This window comes from Monodon monoceros, unplaced genomic scaffold (assembly GCF_005190385.1).
Source record: "Monodon monoceros isolate NGI ecotype Baffin Bay Population unplaced genomic scaffold, NGI_Narwhal_1 Super_Scaffold_7, whole genome shotgun sequence".
NCBI lineage: Eukaryota > Metazoa > Chordata > Mammalia > Artiodactyla > Monodontidae > Monodon > Monodon monoceros.
Window position 1 is genome coordinate 105,679,092 of NW_021703784.1, and position 20,522 is coordinate 105,699,613.

A 20,522-nucleotide genomic window follows, 5' to 3' on the forward strand; every position below is an offset into this window, starting at 1 on the left:
AACTAACTCTGCATTCTCGAACCCCAGTTGGTCTATAATCTTCTAATATATTACTGGATTTGATTTGCTAAAATTTTGCAAATAAAATTTTGCATCTATGTTCACGAGGGATATTTAACTATAGCTTTTTTTCTTACAGTGTCTTTAGCTATAGCTTTCTCTTCTTACAATGTCTTTGGCTGGTTTTCAGATCAGGGCAATGCTGGCCTCATAATGAGCTTGGAACTATTCCCCCCTTTTCAATTTTCCAGAAAATGTTGTCTAGAATTGATTTTATCTTTCTTAAATGCTTGGCAGGATTCACCAGTAAAGCCATGTGGTCCTGGAGAATGTCTGGGGGAATGTTTTGAACTATAACTTTGATTTTATCAGCAGAGAGAGAACTATTCAGGTTATCTATTTCTTGAGTACTTCACATCTTTCAGGACATTTGCCCATTTCACCTAAGTTGCTGAATTTAAAGACTTGTATAGCATATTCCCTTATGACCCTTTTTATATCTGTAGAATCGGTACTGCCATATCGCTCATTTCTGATACTGATACTTTGTGTCTTCTCTCTTTTCCTCCTGATATTTCTGGGTAAAGGTTTATCAACTGTATTGATTTTCTTCAAACAAATCAGCTTTTGGTTTCATTATTTTTTCTTTTGTCTTTGAGTGTTCCATTTCATTTGTTTCCCCTCTGAGCTTTATTATTTTCTTGTTTCTACTACTTTGGGGTTTAGCTTGTTACTCTTTCTCTAGTTTCTTATGGTAGAAGCTGAGGCCGACTGGAGCCAGTTCTTTTCTAGTGCACATGCTGGTGCTCTGTTGCTGCTTCCTGGGTGCTGCCCTTAGCAGAGCCTACACGTTTTGATATGCTGTGTTTTCATTTTCATTGAGTTCAACATATTTTCTAGTTTTCATTTGAATTTCTTCTCTGACCCTGTCCTATTGGAAGCATGTTATTTAGTTTCCAAATATTTGAGGATTTTCCAGAGATCTTTTTATTATTGATTTTCAATTTAATTCCATTGTGGGGTCAGAGGACAGACTTTATATATCACTTGAATCATTTTAAATGTACTGGGATTTGTTTTATGGTTCAGAACCTGCTTCTATCTTGGTAAATATTCTGCGCACACTTGGAAACAGTATGTTCTCTGCTATTGTTGGGAGGAGTGTTCTATAAGTGCATTAGGTCAACTTGGTTGAAAGTACTGTTCAGAGTTATATCCTTACTGCTTTGCTCTCTACTTGTTCTATCAACTTTTGAGATAGGTGTATTAAAATCCCCAATTCTCATCCTGGATTTGTTTCTTTCTCCTTTTATACATTATTCATTATTTTTTCCCTTTCGGCTATTGGGTTTGAAGTCATATTTAGATATAGCAACTTATGAATCAACAGTCATTTAAATACTTTATATATTACAGGATCCGATACGGAGTACTTCTGTTATTATTTTTCTAAATATTCTCTAGTTTGGGATTTTGTTTTGTCTTTGACAGAGTTTAAAAGCCAGGAACACCACCAATCAAAACAGTAAAACACTGGATCCAATCCCCACAAAATCAGAAACACATCAGGGAATCCTTGCCCATCGTATTTCCAAATTAGCCTGCAGACCCCTCCCCTAAGGCAGCACACCAGGAACACAAGATCACTGGCGTAAACGTTTGACTGGACACAGCAAAAAATCAATTGTACACTCGTATCACAGCAAGTGATAAAAGCAGGAACAACACTGGATAGTGTAGGTGGAACCAACCCAGGCGTGTCTATTCTTTAAAACTAAGGAGACAGGACTTCTGTCAAAAGCCTAACCGTTGCTACTCTGGGCAGTGAGACAACAGGGGATGATTTTTCTTCATTATGCTCGTGTGTATGTTTCATAGGCTCTATAATGAGCATATGCCATGTTTTTAAGCAGAAATAAAATCTCTTGAAATTTGGGAGTGGCCATCTTTTGGTCATGAAGAGATGGGCTGTGATGGGGTGACCTTCGGGCAAAGGGGTCCAGGTGGAAAAGCCTGGCTGTGGGTGCAGGCGGGGGGTGCAGAGCTGGGAAGATGAGTGAGGGCCAGGCTACCACGAGACCCAGAGGTATCCAGACGGCAGCCCCGAGGGGACAGGGAATCCTGGGTGGGGGGGCGGTATGAGCAGGCACATTTGTTCACCTGCTCACTGGCTGTACAGAGCAGATGGGAGGGGAGAAGACAGTGAGGGAGATACAGAGAGACCATCCTCAGTGAAGTCCTGGGACAGCTTGGAGGGGACGGGAGTGAGCAGCCTGGGGGAGAGCCCGTGAGAAGGTTCTGGTCCGGGAGTTCAGAACATGCCCACAGAGCTCGTCGGGCCTCGTCTCCTGCCCCGCCAGACCCCCACACCCACTGGAGGAGTCGCAGGCCCCAGCCTGCAAGATCTTGCAGGGACCACCTCCTCGGGACCCCGAGGCTGCATGAGTGATGTGTGGTGACCAGGATGGTCACCAGAAGTTATGACCACAAGTCCTCCCCAGAGCCAGGGGGAACGTCACACCCCAAGACCAGAACAGAGGGGCAGATGCCAGGAGGGCGCCTGGGACCCTATTCTTGTCCTGAGCAAGGCAACTCTGACCCAGGTGAGACCGAGGCGGACACAGACCAGGATGTCACAGAAGGAGAACCTCGCCCTCAGGGCTACACCAGTCCACGGACCACCTGCTTCAAGGTAACCTAGGGGCTTGTTACCGACACACATTCCTGGGCCTCCCTACAGCCACTGTGACTCAAAATCTTAAGGGGTAGGTCTCTGAGTCTGTGTTAAAAGTAAAGTTCTCCAGGTGATTCGAGGGGCACCCAGGGAAGTTCCAACCTGAAGCATCACTGCCCAGCCCCGGCCAGCGGGGGCTCCCAGCCTTCCTCACCGGGAACAGCTCTGTCTGTCACCAAGAGGAGGACTTCCGTTTCTGCCAATAAGTGGGCCTGATGCCATGAAAAACCTCTCTCTGCAAGTTCTGGAAGAGAGCCAACCTCCTGCAGGCTCTGCTGAGCTCACCTGACAGGGAAGGGGGTGTCCCCATGGCCAAGAGGGGAGCAGGTGCGCCCTGGCTCTGACCCGCTGGCCTCCAGGGGTTGCCCACCTGAGGAGCCCCAGTGTGGACCTTACTGCCCCCCGAGGGGAAGAGGCTGCGCCTGGAAGCAGCACGAAGCAAGAACTGGCAGCTGAGATTCCACATCGAAAAGCTGAACCAAGAACCAAAGGGTGATGCAAACCAAACCACAAAGCCAGACAAAAGCCAACCAAACCCTCGCATCGGCCAACGGGGGGAAGGAAGCTCACCTGCCCCGGCCTGTGCTCCTGGAGTGTAAGTGGTGCGTGTGCTTAGGCTCGCCCTTACGGGACACTGGCTCTGTGCTTACGTGACACGGGTTGTCTAGAAAACCCCACACCTATAAACCAACCCCACGCGTGTCCCGGCGTGGTTTGCGGGATCACCTCTCCAGAGCCCACGGGAACCCACGGATACAAAACCTCCACAATCACAGCCTAAGCCGGCAGACCCACGAAGAAGCAAGCGTCTGAGAGTCCACCGCGAACAGAATCAGACTCTCCAAGAGGCGCAGGTGACGGAGGGACAGGATGGGTATGAGGACATGAGCACATTCAAGGGGCTGAAGAATCCAAAGCTCTGTCGTCAAACGGGAGGAAAATACAAGACGCTAAGACCAAGCAGGTGAGCCCCTCACATGAGGACATTTGGAAATGAAAAACCAGGTGGCAACTGAAATAAACACCTCGCCGGCGGGCACACGGGAAGAGTTAGGAAACCACGAAGAAGCTGCTAGGGATACAGCACAGGAAGACCGAGACGGGGGGTGTGAGGGACACCAAGGAGGATGGACCTGGAGGGGCAAGTGGAAGTTTCCAGGCGAGGTCAGAGCAGTTAGGGGAGGTACTGTTCTAGGACACGGTGGGGCTGATTTTCCACTTGACGCAGGACACAAACCCTCATTCGGGAATCACGACACCTTGTAGGCAGGACAAGTAAAAATAATCCACCAGCTTGATTGACTACAGTGAAGCGATGGAACACCAAAGTCAAAGAGAAGGTGTTCAAGGCCACCAGACGGGAGGAAGGGTCACCTACAAAGGACTGTCAGTTAGCTCGACAGGGCACACCAGCCGGGAGACGGTGGTGGATCTCCAGCCTGCTCAGACAGAATACAGACCTCTAATAACCTATAATGGAAAAGAATCTGAAAAAGAATAAATATATATATGTATATATATATATATATGTGTGTGTGTGTGTGTGTGTGTAACTGAATCACTTTGCTGTACACCTGAAACACTGTAAATCAACTATACTTCAATTAAAACAAATTGTTTCTATTAAAATAAATACAGATCTCAGCCTGTGATGTTCTACACAACTAAACCATTGTCCAAGAGCAAAGGCAAAATACAAAAATTTCAGACGAGCAGAAACTGAGCAGGCCCTCGACAGACCATCCCGGAAGAGAGCACAGGCTTCGGGAGGAAGGAAATTAAACCCAGACTGAGAGACAGAAAACTCGCAAATCTGTCGGCAAACGAAAACTCGCAAATCTGTCGGCAAACACGCTCCTCTAGCGTCAGGACAAGCAGCTAACGCAGAGGACTGTTTACAAAGGCAAAACCCAAACACGGGGCAGCAGGGCCCGTGAAATGGGAGGGTGATGGGGTGAGAGCCCCCCGGCCCGGGGGAGGGGGTGCGGGAGGCAAGGAGCAGCTGCTGACCGATGGGACGGGCAGGCCGTCAGGACAGAATCGACTTGCACGGCCTCCACACGCGGAAGGCAAGAGGATCGGAACCCCGCCACCCCCGGTGAAGCCCATCAGACGTGAACAGGAGCCGCAAACCCCCAGAGCAGGCAGGGCCTCCACGCCTCCGACGTGGTCCCTCCACAGAGCGGGGCACGTGGGCTTCAGGCCCATCATTCTCTGAAACTCTCTGTCTGAAGTCTCTGTGATGAAAGCGCTCTTTTCACCTGGTGTCCTCACCCCGCCCCCACCCCCACCCCCCGCAGCTCCACCGTCACCCCGGGAGCCCCTGAGGTCGCAGGTCCCACCTCCAGCTGGCTCCTGGCTCCCCCTACCCGCACCCACCCCAACACCATGGCTGCAGGCCCTGGGCTGGCCCGCCACCGAGTCTCGCCTGTGGGCCCTGACCAAGTCCTGCCCGCTGCCCCATGCGTGCCACCCCAGGGAACCACGCAGGGCACAGGGCTGACCCGTGGCCACTCCTGCTCTGTGGCCTCCACCATCTGCCCCGTCCAATGCCTGCTGGCTCCGGGTCACGACTCATGCCCGAGGCCGCCAGACTGGTGAAGAAGCCCCGCAGGCATCTGTGTGAGGTGGGTGAGGTCAGCACCCACCCAACGCAGACACCGCGTGCCACGCCCAGGTCACCTGGCAGAGACACGCAGAGGTGTGGCTGGCCCCCGAACACCTCTGTCCAAGATGTTCCTGCCATTCGCTGGCCTTTCCTCGCCCTCCCAGCCAGCTCCACTCAGCCCTGATGTCACCTCCTCCTAGAAGCCTTCCTGGACCTGCCGGGCTCAAGCCAGGTACTCATCCCTCAGAGGCCCACACACTCTGCCCTCTTGCTGTCGCCTTTCTTCCTCCCTGGATGGCAAGGAGCACGAACAGTCCCTGGTGAGTTAGGATGGCGCAAGCAACCGAGTGACCGGAACCTGCAGGGGGGTGGGCGCCGTGCAGGAGGGACCCGGGCCGCACCGGCCACCTGTCACCGCTCACGAGATCTGCCCTGAAGACGGACATCCACCCAGAAATCAGAGCGGCTCAGACAAGGCTCTAGAACCCACGAACGAGGGGGAGCAGGTCTGCCTGGGACACGGGGCCTGAGGGTCGCAGGACAGGAGCCCAGAGAAGCTGCGAGCCTGAGACACAGAGAGAAATCACTGAGGTTGGGGAGAGGTGTGTGGGCGGGCACTGCCGTGGGCAGGGGGGCAGGCGGGCGCACGGGCAGGTACCGCGTGCTGGGACAGAGATGATTTTGTCCAGCATGCCCCATCCTTGAGGTTCAGGTTCTGGGACTGGCGTGGCGGTGGAATTCAGCACGGCTGTTCGCGCCCCAGTGCGTGGGAGCTGGGCCTGCAGGCCTTTCCCAGTGATGGCATCTGGCCCCGGGATTAGCGCCCCTTCGCCCACACCAGGGCCCTTGAGAGCCTCCGGGTGAGGAGGGTTCAGGAGTGTCAGGTAACCCACGGGACCCAGGCCGACAGCTCAGGCTCCAGAAATCCGGTGGCTCTGGGCTGGGCTGACTTATCGCGTTGGCAGGAAAGAAAAAACTCCTCCGTGCAGGAGCATTCCACAAAAGGCGCCCGACTTCCCCGGCACTTGTACCTCATTAACATTCCGCAGACATCGCTGAGGACTTAATAACGCCAAGCAGGCTGAATGGACGCATCGTTTCGGGCTGCTCCGTATTCAGCCACCAGCGAGCGACGCTCCTCCCCGCGCCCAACCTGCGCATTAGCATTTGCAGAAAGCCCCCATCTGCATTGCGACAATGGTCCTGCCCCAAATCCGGAGCCGTTGTCACAATTGTCCTTTGTACCCACTCCAGCGGGCAGGCAGGCAACGCGACCCAGGGGCCCGTCGGCGAGGCGGCCGGGCCAGAATCCCGACGGTGTGTGATAAGGCCCCGGGCAGCCCAGCGCCCAGCAGGGTGGGCGCCCAGGCTCGGTCTTGCACGCCCAGCTCCCAGAGAGGACATCCACAGGCAGCCTTGGGAGCAGGGAGAGGCCGTGGCTCCTTTCCAGAACACTTTCTGCCCTTCTGCCAGCAGTGACCAAATGCGGGAGGGTACATCACGGGTCGGCCGCCCACAAAGCCAGCACCAGGCGGACGGGGCGCCAGCCGCCCAGGAGCACAACGTGAACTCGCCACCCTCTGCCAGGCTTGAGACAGTGACGCCACCCTTGCAACCACCAGTAAGGCGGGAGCACTCTGGGGGTCCTGGGAAGAGGTCCAAGAGGGGAGTGATGGACACAGAAGTGACAGGGAACAAAGGCGCAGAGCGTCGAGGAGGGCAGAGCTGCAGGCACACACGGTGCTGGCTCAGGACCCCCAGCCCCACTCCACCTGGAATGGGGGTCAGCGTGTACTACGGGCCACCTCCTCTCTGCCAGACCTGGGGCGCCAGCCACACAGCACGAGCGAGGCAGGGCCTGGCTCCCAGAAGCCCAGAACAGAAGAGAATGTCCGCGGGTGATAGCGGGCCAGCGGGAGCAGACATGACAATACCAGCTGTCCACAGGACAAGAGCAAGTGCTAGGGGGAGAAGGGGGCATCCGGACACCCCAGAGGCCCCAGCAGCCCTGGGTCAGAGCTGAGCGTGGCCCTGTCCCCACCCCTCACCCTGTGTGAAGGTTTCTCACCAGAACTGTCGTAGCCGTCCACCGAGAAGTGCTCAGGCCTCCGCTCCTCCGATGTGGGGTCGCAAGTGATGTGCGGGACCGTCAGCATCCTCTCTCCCGGGCTCACCCCGTTGTCCTTGTCCAGTTTGAACTTTTTTTTCTTTACCTAAAAAAACCAGACAATAAAACTGTCAGTTCCTGGGTGTCCTCTGCCAGGCCGTCTGCTGGCCCCAGACCACCCTTGGGGCACCTGCCGGGGCCCAGGCCAGCGACCCTCCCACACAGGAATACCCCAGGGCAGGTGGGAACGAGGGCTGTGACCAGCGGGGAGTTAGAGCGGGGCGGGGCGGGCAGACAGACTGAGGCCAGCCGAGGCTTCCCTGAGGAGGGGACCTGGAGGGAGCAGGCCATGCTGGGATCTGGGAGAACCTTCTGGCAGAGGAAAGAGCAGGTGCAAAGGCTCCAGAGGCAGCCAGAACCTGGGAGACTGCGTCTCTCCACGGATGGTGCGGGCGCGGGCCAGGAAGGAGAGCTCTGTCGGGGCGGGCCACACCCTTCGTTCACGAGACTCTTGCCTCAAGTCTGCCCGAGCTCCCTTATCCTATGACCACAAGACCCTCTTCCCTGAGCCAGGATGCCACCTCCATCCCCTGTGGCCCACCAGGCCCAGCATGGAAAGCCCAACACCAAGGCCCTCTCAAGAGCCTTCTCCCAGCAGCTGGCCAGAATCCAGCCCGTCCTGTTCCCGGGGTACTTCCTCGGGACCTCCCCCAGCCCTGGCCCTGGAGCGGCCAGTCCTACAAGCCCCCAAGCCTGGGGACACCAGGATGGCAGGAGCCCAGCACGGGGTGTGCTCCCCCAGTGCCCACAGTGCCATGGGCCACGCCGGGCTGAAGCACCAGAGTCAAATCCTGGCCGTGAGCTGTGGCCACGTGGCCTCCCTGCCCGTGTGTGAGTGCCCCATCCTGGTGGCGGCGGGGGGCGCTGGTTACCATGGCAGACTTCTTGGGCTTGGGGCTGGGGGAGAGCAGAGCATGGCTGCGGGGCGGCTTCCGGACATAGATCTTCCAGGTGGAGGAGTTGGGGTTCTCGGCCGCGTAGCACCGCCATGCCGTCTGAAACCAGCAGAAGGGAGGGGTTGTCACCGCAGAGCCCCTGACGGGGGCTCCCAGGGAGCTGCGGCCCGCCACCCCTGCCTGGGCCCCCTTCTGGCAAGACCACGGGGCTTCCTGGCCACCAGCCCCTTCCCCAGGCTCAGGGCCTGCCCCCACCCCCAACAGCCTGTTCCCTTCTGCAGCCCACAGCCTCATGGACGGTCGCACGCGGCTCAGCCACCACAGGGGCCTGTGAGCCCCAGTCTGTCTGCGCCCACCTCCACCTGCCGGTTCCCCCGCAGGGCCCCCACCCTCCGTCCTGGTCGCCGGCCTCTCCTCGGGGACGCCGCAGGGGAGAGGTCACTGGGGGCATGGAGGGGCAGGGCCCCCAGGGCCAGCAGGAGGCGGGGCTGAGTGTCCAGGAGGCAGAGCCCCCAGGGACCCACAGTTTCCGGGGCCTCCAGATGTCCTGGGGGTGAAGGTCTTAGGCCTTCACTCTAGAGATGCCCACGGCGACTACCACCAGGGTGTGGCCTGGAGGAGGAGACCCAAGGGGAGGCCACGTCTGGTGGGGGGGCCGGAGGGGGCGTCAGGAGCCCCGTAGGAGCATGCACCCTGAGGGCCTCGGCACTGCCGGCCGTGGGAGCTGGAGAGAGAGAGATGCCGGGCGGGGGGGCGGGGAGGGCTGCCGGGACAGTGATGCCACCTCTGCGATGGGAACCCAGCGGACATGCCCCCCCGCCCCCCCCGCCCCCCCTCATCCCAGCCCCGCCCTCCAGGCCCCGCTCCAGGCCTCTCCCGCCTCCTGGGAGGCTCGTGTGAGGCCGCACACACGCCCCACGGGAAGTCAGTGCGCCCCCTCCATGGGCAGACCATCTGCAGCCTGATTTACGGTCTCCCCGAGAGGAGGCTGTGGCGCCGTAAAGCCAGGCCTGAGGGGGGGCCGAGCCCCCAGCTTTACGGCTGCTGCCTTCACTTCCTTCCGGTGCAGGATTAGCGTCCGGCCCCAGACGGTGGTTCCGGACAGGCTTACAAGGAACAGGATAGAGGCCCTGGCTGAGCTGCGGTCGCCGGCGTGACCCCAGACGGTCTCCGGGGGCCGTCCAGCTCTGGGGTGCCCAGAGGGGTCCAGGCTGTGAACCGCAGCCACGCCAGCGGGTGCAGGGCCGCACGCCCATGCCGGCACGCGGTGACAGCCCTGCCCCAAGCCCCTGCCCGGCCACCCCTCCCATAGCCCCGTGCCCACTCTGCCTTCTCCTCAGCCCCGGGTGGCTGCCGGCCGACACCCTCGGAACACGAGCCTCCAGGGGTCCCTGTGCCCGAGCCTTGCTTGGCACTGAGAGGGCCGCCCAGTCCTCCAGGCTGTTCCAGGAGCCTGGGGTCCCGGAGCCCAGTGTCCAGGGGCTCGGGGCCGCCTGCCTGCTTGCCCGCCTCTGGAACCTTCCTCTCCCACTGCTCTCGGACTGGGAACCTCTGGGACAGCCTCATCACAGAAGCCTGGCGGGGAGCGAGGGGCCTAGGGCAGGTGCAGCCCCTGCCCCGCCCCCAAGGCCCGGCACCGTGAGCCCCGGGCCCTGTAGGGGCAGCAGCCGGGCCTTCAGAAAGTGAAGCTGGCCCGTCAGTCCAGAGCGCGGCCCGTGCCGTTGGGTCACCGGTCCTCACCTCCTATCGGCCGGGAGGACTGAGCCCTGTGGGTGCTGGGAGTGGCCCAGAAGCATCAGTACTGCACAAGCAGGCCCTGACCCCTGACCCTGGGGGGGGAACGGCCACCTGGGGACCCCTTACTCTTCGCTCCAAGTCCTCCCTTGCAGAGTTGGGGGCTGGCCACAGAGGAGGGAGAAGACAGACACCAGGCGGCCGCTGCAGCTGGAGGCCAAGGGCCCACCGGACTGACCAAATCTGGGACAGGGCAGGTCACCTTCTAGTCCCCCGGCCTGGCCCGCAGGATGGAGGAAGGTGGGCTCCCAGGCTCCTGTGCCCCCACCCCATCGGCATCACCCGACGGTTCCCAGGACAGGAGTTACAACAGGTGGGCATGTCTGTGGCACGGATCGCGGCCCTTCCGTGTTCACGAGGGTCCACAGGAGAGGGTCTCGGCGGCCCCGGGGGCCGGTTCAGCTCAGGGCTGAGAGCCGTTCCCAGACCAGACACGGCTCGTACTTGCCCGGGCAACACAGAGCCGGGCACACTGACCACCACACGACGGCGACAAGGCCGCGGCGGTGGCTGCCATCACCTGGATGAGCGAGGCTGCCGCCGGGATTTGCCGGTTGAAGTGCTTCTGCCTCTGCTTCTGCTGGACCTTCAGGGCAAAACCGGAGCCCAGAATCCCCTGCAAGGAACAGAAACCAGGGCTCACATCCTGCAGACGGGGGCGTGGAGAGACAGGCTGGGCACCGGTGGCCTGCTTGGCGCTGCGGGCCCCATGGAGGAGGTCAGAGCCTCTGGCCCAGCCCGTGGGGCAGAAAGCAGCCCCACCCAAGCAGGACCCACTGCTGCCCCCACCCCCCCAGGGTTGCTAACAGGATGGAAAGGGCCGGCTCACCAGGGGGAGCTCCCTGTCCACAGAGGGGATCAAGCCATACACATATACATACGCTCTATGTGTACATACATACACACACTATACCACAGCCACGTGACACACACGTGCATGGACAGACATACCTGCAATACACACGTGCAGTGCATTAAGGACTACCACACACAGAGAACATACATATGTGACACACATGCACGAGCACATACAAATGCATGCGGTATGTATACCTATGTGACACGTGCATAGACAATACATACACACACAAAAATACATGGAGCACGTGTGCGTGACGCACACACAGAGTATGTACACACAGACACAGACTGCATGATGTATAACACGTGCACATACAGTGCATGCACACACACGGTATGGTCACACACCTACCAGGCGCCTACATACACACAGAGTGAACTAGAAGATTTTAACGCCCATGGTCTACGGTCTCCAGGAGGGACAGGGGTCAAAGCCACCCAGGCCACAGTGCAGGACCGCTCCCTCCCTCACGGCTTGCCCCTCTGCGGTTCTGTGGCAGCCACCATGGGCGCTTCACCGCTAGCCTCAGCGGCCGAATGAGCTGGCCTGCACCCCACTATTTGCCATGAAAGGCCTGGTGATCGCCGCCGCCCACACTTGCAAAGGACCCGCCGGGGGCCGGGAACAGGAAGGCGGCGGCCTCCAGAGGCTCTGAGGCAGGCGAGCTGGGGTCTGAATGCGCCCCCTGAGGGTGGTCTGCTCACAGGTCTGCCAGCCCCAGAGCCCGGAGGAGGCTGAGGAACTGTGGAAAGGCCCCCCAACACGGAGCACCTACCGCTGGAAGCGCAAAGAAGGAGATGGCGAAGACGGAGAAGCAGGAGGCGATGGTCTTCCCGACCCACGTCTGGGGCACCTTGTCCCCATAGCCAATGGTGGTGACCGTCACCTGCAAGGACGAGGGACAGCGGTTGGCACGCAAGCCCCAGAACCTCAGGGTGGGCGTCCGTCCGTCCAGCCTGAGCCCCGTGCTCCATCCGAGACCTGCCACCGCGCAACAGAGGCCAGCGAGAGAGCCCAGCACCGAGAGGCCGGGAGGCTGAGAGCACGGTGCTCGAGCCCGCAGGGTCTGGGTCCCCCAGGTTAACGCCGCAAAGGAAGCAAGCCCCAGCGTACACATGGGAGCTCGGCGCCGACGGGGGATAGCCTCCCCGCCCCACCCCCTGCCCCGTCCCCAGGAGGCCTGCCAACCGGGCCACCGATGTCGCTGTGCTCCGGCCCCCAGGAAGCCGGAAGCTCCCACAGAGGCCCACCCTCCCCAGAGAGCCCGGCCACGATGACACGCCACTTCCTGACGCCACCCCAGGCACCAGGTGCTGCGTTTGCCCTTTGCTCGGAGGGAATCAGACGCAGCTAGAGCCTCCTTCTACATGGGGGAGCTGTCCATCCAGGGCGTGTGCCGGGACAGTGGGACTGAGGGGCTGCTTCCACCCCACCCCCACCCTAGGCTTGCCTCTGCTGCCATCTGAGGCTTGCTTCCCCCTGGGGCCTCCGGCGTGAGCCCGACAACGCCATCCTGCAGGGACTCAGAGCCCACCCTGGCTGTGCCGGCCACGCGGCCCACACCTGTCCAAGCCAGGGTCCGGGTGCTTGAGGAGCCAGCTCTGCGCCTGGCAGGGGGACCAGGGCGCCCAGAGTCCCTGCTCATCCCGTCAGCACACGCGCTCAACCCGTGGTCTTGCCAGCCCTGTGCTAGGCAGCCCGGCTTCCCCCTTCCAGGGCCCCCAGCCCAGGCCAAGTGAGGACGGCCCCTGGCAGCTCGGGAAGTTCTGCACGGAGCCTCCATGAGACCCCCCTGCCCACTGAGACCGGCGGGGAGCAGGGCCTGGGGAGGCCCATTTCATAGATTCCACTGAATAAGGCCCAGGCGGGAGGCGGCAGCTTCTACAGCAGGGTCCTTGGGGCCCGCACACGTGTCCACGCGGACAGGGACAGGCACACAGGACAGCTCAGAAGCCCCGGGGCAGAGGCGAGATGTCCTCAGGAAGCAGGAGTGACCAAGAGTCCGGGCAGCGGGAAGGACCGCAGTGCGGGAGCCCGGGTTACACCAAAGAGCACAACCTGGGGGCAGCACGGGCGCACGCTCCCGCCCACCCAACACCCACCACGCGACTGTTCGTGGTCCTGGCTCCCGTGACCGCCACACGGAGCACTTCCTGGCAACGTCACCGTCCCTCAGACACACGTCCACACCCACTTCCAATGTGCTGCCCGTGCACGTGTGCACACACACAGATGGCCTGACACGGAGACAGGGAGCCGCACACACACGCTGAGACACGCTAAGGCAGCAACGAGGCACACGCACGTGTACGAACCACACGTGGCGCAGGGTCACATAAAGAGGGGCCGGTGCCCACGTCAAGCCCAGCTCCCTCCAGGCCCAACGCCTCACATGCACACACAGGCAGTGCACACCTGGAGCCCGGCCCAGTACCTGCAGGGTGGAGCAGGCCAGCCTGAGGCCTTGGGCAAGGCTGAAGGCCAGCAGGCAGATAAGGGGGCCAGGAGAACCTGCAGCTCCCCGCCAGCAGCCCCCAGAGGGTCTGCGCCCCTCGTGTGAGGCCTGGGCGGCAGCTGCCTCTCAGCACCTGGGTGCACGGAGCAAAGGCACATCAGGGCTGCAGATGGCGTAGGGCGTCTTCCGGAAAGTGGCTCTCACAGGATTATCCATTTATGTGTAAACACACAGTGGGTCTATTTTTAAATTTCTAACTTTTATCTTCTAATGCGGTATTGACAGACGTGAGCCCCGTAAACAAAAGCTTTCTGGGGTCTTCAGTCACTGATAAGGGCATCAAGGGGTCCTGAGACTCCAAGTTCGAGAATGGCAGCCGTGCAGGGAGGTGGGGGCAGGGTGACCTCTGAGATGGACCTGAGTGTGGCCCTCACGCCAGGGGGGCAAATTTTAAGCAGTGCCAGAAAACTTGGGCCTCGAGACAAATAACACGTAATACAACCTTCTAATTATCAAAATTAAGGCAAAAAAAAAAAAAAACCAAGACAACTGGGAAACTGATGTAGGTGGGAGGAGGAAAGGGGTTGGCTGAGCGGTGCGGCCAGGCCAGCGGGTGGGGACACCCGAGGCCACCTCCCTTCTCGGACAAGAGCACTGGAGGCGGGACCCCATGTCCTCGCCGCCCGGCTGGGAGGTGCTGGGACTCCAATGGTGGGCAGCAGGAAGAAGCCAGGGGAGCCCCGGCCAGGTGTCCCCCACCCTGCGGTGCAGGGCACACTCCTGGCTTCTCAGACTCTGCCACAGACCTTCTTTGTCAAGTTAACGACATCCTTTCAGCTCTTTGAGGAAACAGCCCATCCCCGCAGAGCTGTTTGTTTTTCCTGAATTCACAGACACAAGCAGCTCAGGAATGGGCCGTTTTATAGCCTGCGTGCTCGGAACTCGCCCCCCATGGCAGGCGATCGGAATGCAGAGCTGCACGTCCCCTGGGCACAGACTCGGGGAGACAGCTCAGCCGGGGGGCTGAGCCTAGGGTGCGTCCCCCGTCCCCCGTGTCTCTCCTCCAGGGACAGGAGGCACGAGAGGACCTGCCAGTCCCCCCAGCACTTTGTGTCACGAGAAGCTGGTGCTGGTGTCATTTTATTTCCTCCTGGATGCCGGCCTCCAGGGGAAGCGGGAAGGCCAGCCCAGGAGCCCAGCTCCACAGAGGACGCGGTCAGCCTGCAGCCACACTGCAGGCCGTGGCCATCTGTCCAGAGGGAACGGGCAGCCACGAGTGGGAGTGAGGAGGTGCCAACGTGGACACTAGGGGCTCGCGCTGGGGGAGGGCACCTCCGTTTGGCAAACTCGTGACCACGCTGTGAGCTCGGGTCCATCTGCCAGAGGGGGAAACTGAGGCCGGGGGGGTCTCACCACTGCTAAGTGACGGAGCTGGCAACCAAACCGAGGCCTGCTCATCCCCAGGCTCCTTGGCGGGACAGCCGGAGAATAAGCCCAGGGCCAGAGGCTGCCGCGCTGAGGGGTCCGGGGCTCGCCCAGCCTCGGGCCACCAACCTTCCCAGAGGAGGCTGGAAGGACGGAGCCAGGGAGAGGGCACCTCGGGGGAGGAGAGGTGTGGACAGAGGGGAGGCTGGGCGGGTGGCAGGACTGCCTCAGGACAGCAAAGGGTGGGAGCAGCGGTCCCGGGCCCCAGCTCCAGCCATCGTGGGGCTGCCCCAGGAGACCCCGGCCAGGCTTGCAAGGGACACCGTGAAGGGGACAGAGGCCGGCACGTGAGGGCCGAGGGGACAACCCTGCCAGGCTTGCAAATTGTGGGTAAAAACAAAAGCAAACACATACCCCCAAACAAGCCCGCTTCCTTTCAGAAAGGAAAAACTCAATAAACGAACAGAAACCCACGCGGGCCCAGGGCTCCTCATTGCGTGAGCGCATCTTCTCCCTATGGAAACCTCGGCGCCCTGGCCACTGTACTCTCGGGGAAAGGGTGCGGACCGTGGGGACGGGGTCAAGACCTTTCTCCCTCCTCGGGAGGGGCCCTCAGGAGCTTCATACAGCGCCTGGCGGGATGCCGTGGACACCCCGGGCCCTGCCCGGGCCGCGCCCACCCCACAGCATGGCCAGGCTCGTGGCCCCTCACGCAGGAGACTCTGCCTCGAGGGCTCAGCTCCGATGTGTCCTCCTCATGGGGCCCTCGCTGACTCTCAGGGAAATCACGGCGTGTGGACCACGACTGACCACGACCAAGCCTCCGAGAGCGAGACCCCCGGGCGGCTGACCCCCTGCTGTGCCCCAGTGCCCAGCGCAGAGCGGGACTGCTGGGATGTGCCTGGTGCCCAGGACCAGCCCGGCCAAGAGGCCCCAGTCCTCAAAGGAATGTCTTGGAAGCAACGGAAAGAGTCGCTACCTTCCTGGGATCGTGGTCCCCTCAGGGAGCCCCACGTCAGCCCTCGGAGGTAGACCTGCCGCCTCCCATTTTACAGATGGGGAAACCAAGGCACGGAGCGGTCATATGCCCTGCCCTGGCCCCAGCACAGCTGCACGGTGCACCCACCCCTCTGCGCCCCACTGCAGGCCTGGCGGGAAACACAGGTCCCTGGGGGCCAGGAAGAGCCAACACACGTAGGTGTGCACACGTGCACACGCGCGTGTGAAGAGGGGCCGCTCTGTGAGTTAAGGTGTTAGAGGCCGGGAGCCGGCCGGGGCAGAGCTGGACCCTGGGCACCAGCAGGGCTAAGGGCTGTGACTGGGCCGTGGCAGCCACGAACACTCGAGTGTGAATTAGGTGGCTGGGGGGTCACTGCCTGTCGGCCAGCCTGGGGGCGCTGCCAAGAGAACCGTGGCCAGTAACAGCCCCTAAAATTCACAGCCAGCCTTTGCTGCATCCTCGTTGGGCGCCAGATACCCCGGGCTCTCTGTGTCCTCGCTCACAACCCCCCCAGCTCACGAAAATAGGCACCCAGCTTATACCCAGGGAGGCTGGGTAACCTGCCCAGGGCCACTCAGCAGGTCAGCAGCGGGACAGGATGGCTTCACACCACGCTCCTGCCCGTCTTACCCCACTACTTCCTGTTTCACTGTGTTCCTGATGCTGACCATGTTTCTCTCCCTCGAGCTGAAGCTGGAAAGTTCTTACCTGGGATGACAAGAGCTGAACACCTGCCTCACTGGGCCTGCTAAGTCCATGTAAGAAAATCGCCCCAGGGGGTCCCTCAGTGGGCAGTAAGTACAGAGAGGCAGACCTGCCCTGTGGACCCCTACTCATCCTGCAAAACCCAGTCGTAAAGGCCCTTCTCTGGCTGGGCTCCCAGAGCCCATGGTCTCAGCCCCATACACAACCGTCGACAGGTGCAGGATGGGATCAGGGCAGGTGGCAGCCCAAGGTCCTGGAGACCCTCTGTTCTTAGCTGCATAGCACCCCTGGGCTTTGCATGGAGTCCAAGCAGAGGAAAAGCCTTGAAGGGCTGGGGGCCTGGCCCACCACCCTCCGGGCCCACAGGTCTTCGGTTTCCCCAGCTCCAGATGAGGTCCTGACCCTGGTTCCACCCACTGGGCGGTGCCGACAGGCCTTGCATGTGAATATCTGGGAGGCCCTGTCCTCACCCAGACCCCCCACTCGGCCCCCAGACCCTTTTCGCCTCACTCTGCCAGGATGCAGTCCAGCCTGGAGAGCCAGAACCTTCTGGAACTAACAGCTAAGGAGCCAGACTCTTGTTTTAAATGGTGGCTGAATGCAGGGGCGGCTTCTAGCCTTTCCACTCTAAATTCTAAATTTAGATGCAGGGGGTAAACAGAGCCCGGCAGCCTCCTGATTTGAGAGACCCCCGGGCACTAAACAGAGGAGCCCGTGTTTGCAAAAACTGCTCTCCCCCCGACTCAAACTTTAACACAAACAAATGCATTTTGTTCCAAGGGCAAAGAAAAAAGTCTTCAATCCTCCCCAACACCTCGGCAGCCAGGCATGGGGCGCCACACTCCGGGTGAGGGGGCAGCTCTCACGCCCAAGTCAGGCGTCCCCACCTGGGCTAGCGGGAGTGGAGGGGACCCTCAGCCTGGAAACTGAGGCTCGGGGAGGGGAGAGACATTCTCGTGATGGCCACCTGGGACGGCGCTGGCCTGGGCTGAAGGGTGTCCACCCAAATCCATGCCCACCCAGGCCCTCAGAACACAAGCCTATTTGAAAAAAGGGTCTTTGTTGATGCAACTGGGTTAATGATCTGGAGAGGAGATGGTCCTGGGCTCCCTGGGTGGGCCCGGCATCCACTGACCAGTGTCCTGATAAGAGACAGAAGGTGCGGCCACAAACCCAGGAGCACTTGGGGGCCCCAGAAGCTGGAAGAGGCGGGAAGGACCCTCCCCCCGAGCTTTCGGAGGGAGCCGGCCCTGCAACCCCTTGATCTCGGACTTCTGGTCTCCAGATCCGTGAGAGAACGCAGCTCTGTTATTTTAAGGCGCTCAGTCTGTGGGACTTTGCTGTGGCCGCTGACGCACCCGCCGTCCTGCGGGCCACGGACAGAACCGCTTTACGGGCACGCCAAATGATTCACCCACTCGTCCAGCAAACGCCGGCCAAGGCTGGGTGCTGGCGCCACCCCTGTGGCACCTACAGCCCTCCCGGCGGGCCCACACGCAGCAGTGGCCACTGCCCCCCGGGAACCCGCCCCCCTGCCCTGGCTCCACAGAGGAAACACAGCAGATGGCCCAGCCCAGCAGCCCAGACGCCCTATTTTCAAGTCTGTCCCACGCATCCAGCCAGAGGTGCCGGTCTGGCGTGGACGCAGCGTGGTGATGGGCAGTGGCCCGGCCGGCAGACCTCTCCCTGCCAGGCTGTACCACCTGGTAGGCAGACCCTGGTCTGTCCGCCCTGGACGGGGAGCCACGGGGCATGGCAGGGCCGGGCTCGCTCCCCTTGTGGCCCACGAAGCCACGCAGAGGACAGCGAGGGAGAGCCACCGTCGGGCGCTCTGAAGCCCCCAGCCAGGCTGCTCTGGCTCGCGCTTCCTGAGCTGTTTGTCCAGGATGTGCCAGGAGCACAGCCCATAACTCGAGCCGCGGCCGCTCCACCCGCCTAGACAGCTGCAGGGGCGCCACTGCTGTGAATGGGAGTCGTCTGCCCAGGAGCTGGGCGGCGGGGGTGCCGGGCCCGCGGGAACAATGGCCAGGCCGGGGCCGCAGCTGACGGCGAGGCTGGGGCACCGGTGCCAAGCCGGGCACAAAGGGGCCGTTTTCCCGGCCGGCGGGCGGATGTTTGCACAGGTGTGCGAGCGGGAGCGCCGTTCGCAGGGGCCGGGCCGGGGGCAGCTCCGAGCGGCCGGGAAGGCGGGGGCCAGTGCCAAGGCCGAGCACCGCTTATCAGCCGAGCTGCGGGCCGTCACCCATGCGCTTCCCACCGCGCCATCCGGCCCCGGGGATCCTCCCGGCTCTGGGCATCCTGTCCCTCCACAGGACCTGCCTGTCACCAGGACGCCTCCCCTCCCCTGCCCGGCGCTGGGCTGTCCCACCGAACCTGCTGGGGGGGATGGGCCGGGGGCTGCCACGCCCGGGCCTGTGGAGGCACAGGCCTGCAGGAGGGCCGGCAGAGCTTGCCTTCCCTGGGCGGCCTGGCACACTGGAAGCTTCCAGAAAAAACGCTGACTCGGCCGATATCAGGCGCCCCTACCCCAACACGTGTGGATCTCACGGGGGTGTGGGTGGAGGCACACGGGGCAGCTTCCCGCCCCACCCGGACCATCCGGGATGGGCCTCCCTGTGGAGGCTGGTGGGGAACACGGGGAGAGAGCGAACCCCTACCCCGCTTCCGGAAGGAAGCAAGTCAGGGACAGACACGGCCAGGGCCCGGCACAGCCACTGCCCGGACCCGGGACCCCTTGGACCTGGAGCTGCCCCGAGGCCTCGGCCCGACCTCGTGCAGCCTGCAACCCTCTCCTCTCCCTGGCTGAGCGAGCCTGGACGTCAGCCCCCCAGCCCCCAGCTCAAAGGGGCTCCCACCGGCCACCCTCAGCTTCAGGCAGCTCGCGGCTGGGCCGGTGTCACCCACTCTGCTGCTCAGGCTGATCCGGACCCCGGGCACTAGCCCCTGGCACCCAAGCGCACCCCACAGGGAAGAGGGAGACCCCAGGCCGGCCCACGGCGCTGGCATTCGGGCTGCAGCCCTGCCTTCCCCCACGGCCAGGGTCTGTCCGGGCCGCCTCAGGGCCCCCTGCACGTGCTGTTCCCAGGCCGGTAAGCTGCTGGCCACCCTGCCACCGAGAGCCCAGGACCTGTCTCCCCACAAGGCCCGAGCGGAGGGTCTGTTGAGGGGTGTCCTCTGTGCCCTGAGGCCCACACACAAGTGATGCTGGGCTTCCGTGGTGAGCAGGCCCCGGGGGCCACACAGCTCAGACGTCCTGCAGTGGGCGGAGACCCCTGCAACCGCCCACAGCATGGCCATGTGCCGCCCCCCGCGCCCCACGTCTCCCTTCCCCACCACAAGCCTGATCCCTGGAAGGAGCCAGCCCACGCTCCTGGACACTTCCAGGCCGAGGCCCGGGTGCTGGGTGCTTGCAGGAGGGGGACACGGCACACCCAAGGAGCCCAACTTCACAGGCGGGGGAGCCTCCAGGCCCCCAGGACAGAAGCCGGGGTACCTCTGTGTCACCGCTGCCCGGGGCCGGCTACAGAATTTGCGGGCCGGGTGCGCAGTCAAAACGTGGGAGCACTTTCCTTTTTCCCAGCATCCCCCGACCTGTCACGGTGGCTTTTGTTTGCTCTACAAAGTCACGCTCCTTGGTGCAGGGATACTTGAGGGGCCAGCACAGAACCTCACAGACGCAGGGCACAGGGTGGCGGAGGAGCCGGCCCCGGGGAAGGCGGGAGCTGGGACCGCATGCGGCCGTCGTGCCCACTGCACAGTCACTCTCCGTCCCGCCAGACCTGCCTCCCAAACGGCAGGTACAAAGATAAAAACCTCACGGACCCCACAATGGTGACTCTCGGGCTTTACGCGTCCAGCGCGGGGCCCTTCTGTGCG

At 61.3% G+C, this 20,522-nt stretch overlaps 1 protein-coding gene across 1 annotated transcript in view; it reads right to left on the reverse strand.

Annotated features, from left to right (window-relative positions):
* The window catches only part of KCNQ1 (potassium voltage-gated channel subfamily Q member 1), a 311,701-nt gene that overhangs the window by 235,856 nt on the left and 55,323 nt on the right, over window positions 1-20,522 (reverse strand). The window contains exons 10-13 of the mRNA XM_029207933.1: window positions 11,837-11,947; window positions 10,720-10,815; window positions 8,382-8,504; window positions 7,411-7,555 (exon numbers count right to left, since the gene is read on the reverse strand). Coding sequence (XP_029063766.1) covers window positions 7,411-7,555; window positions 8,382-8,504; window positions 10,720-10,815; window positions 11,837-11,947 — 475 coding nt within the window. The remainder of the gene's footprint in view (window positions 1-7,410; window positions 7,556-8,381; window positions 8,505-10,719; window positions 10,816-11,836; window positions 11,948-20,522) is intronic.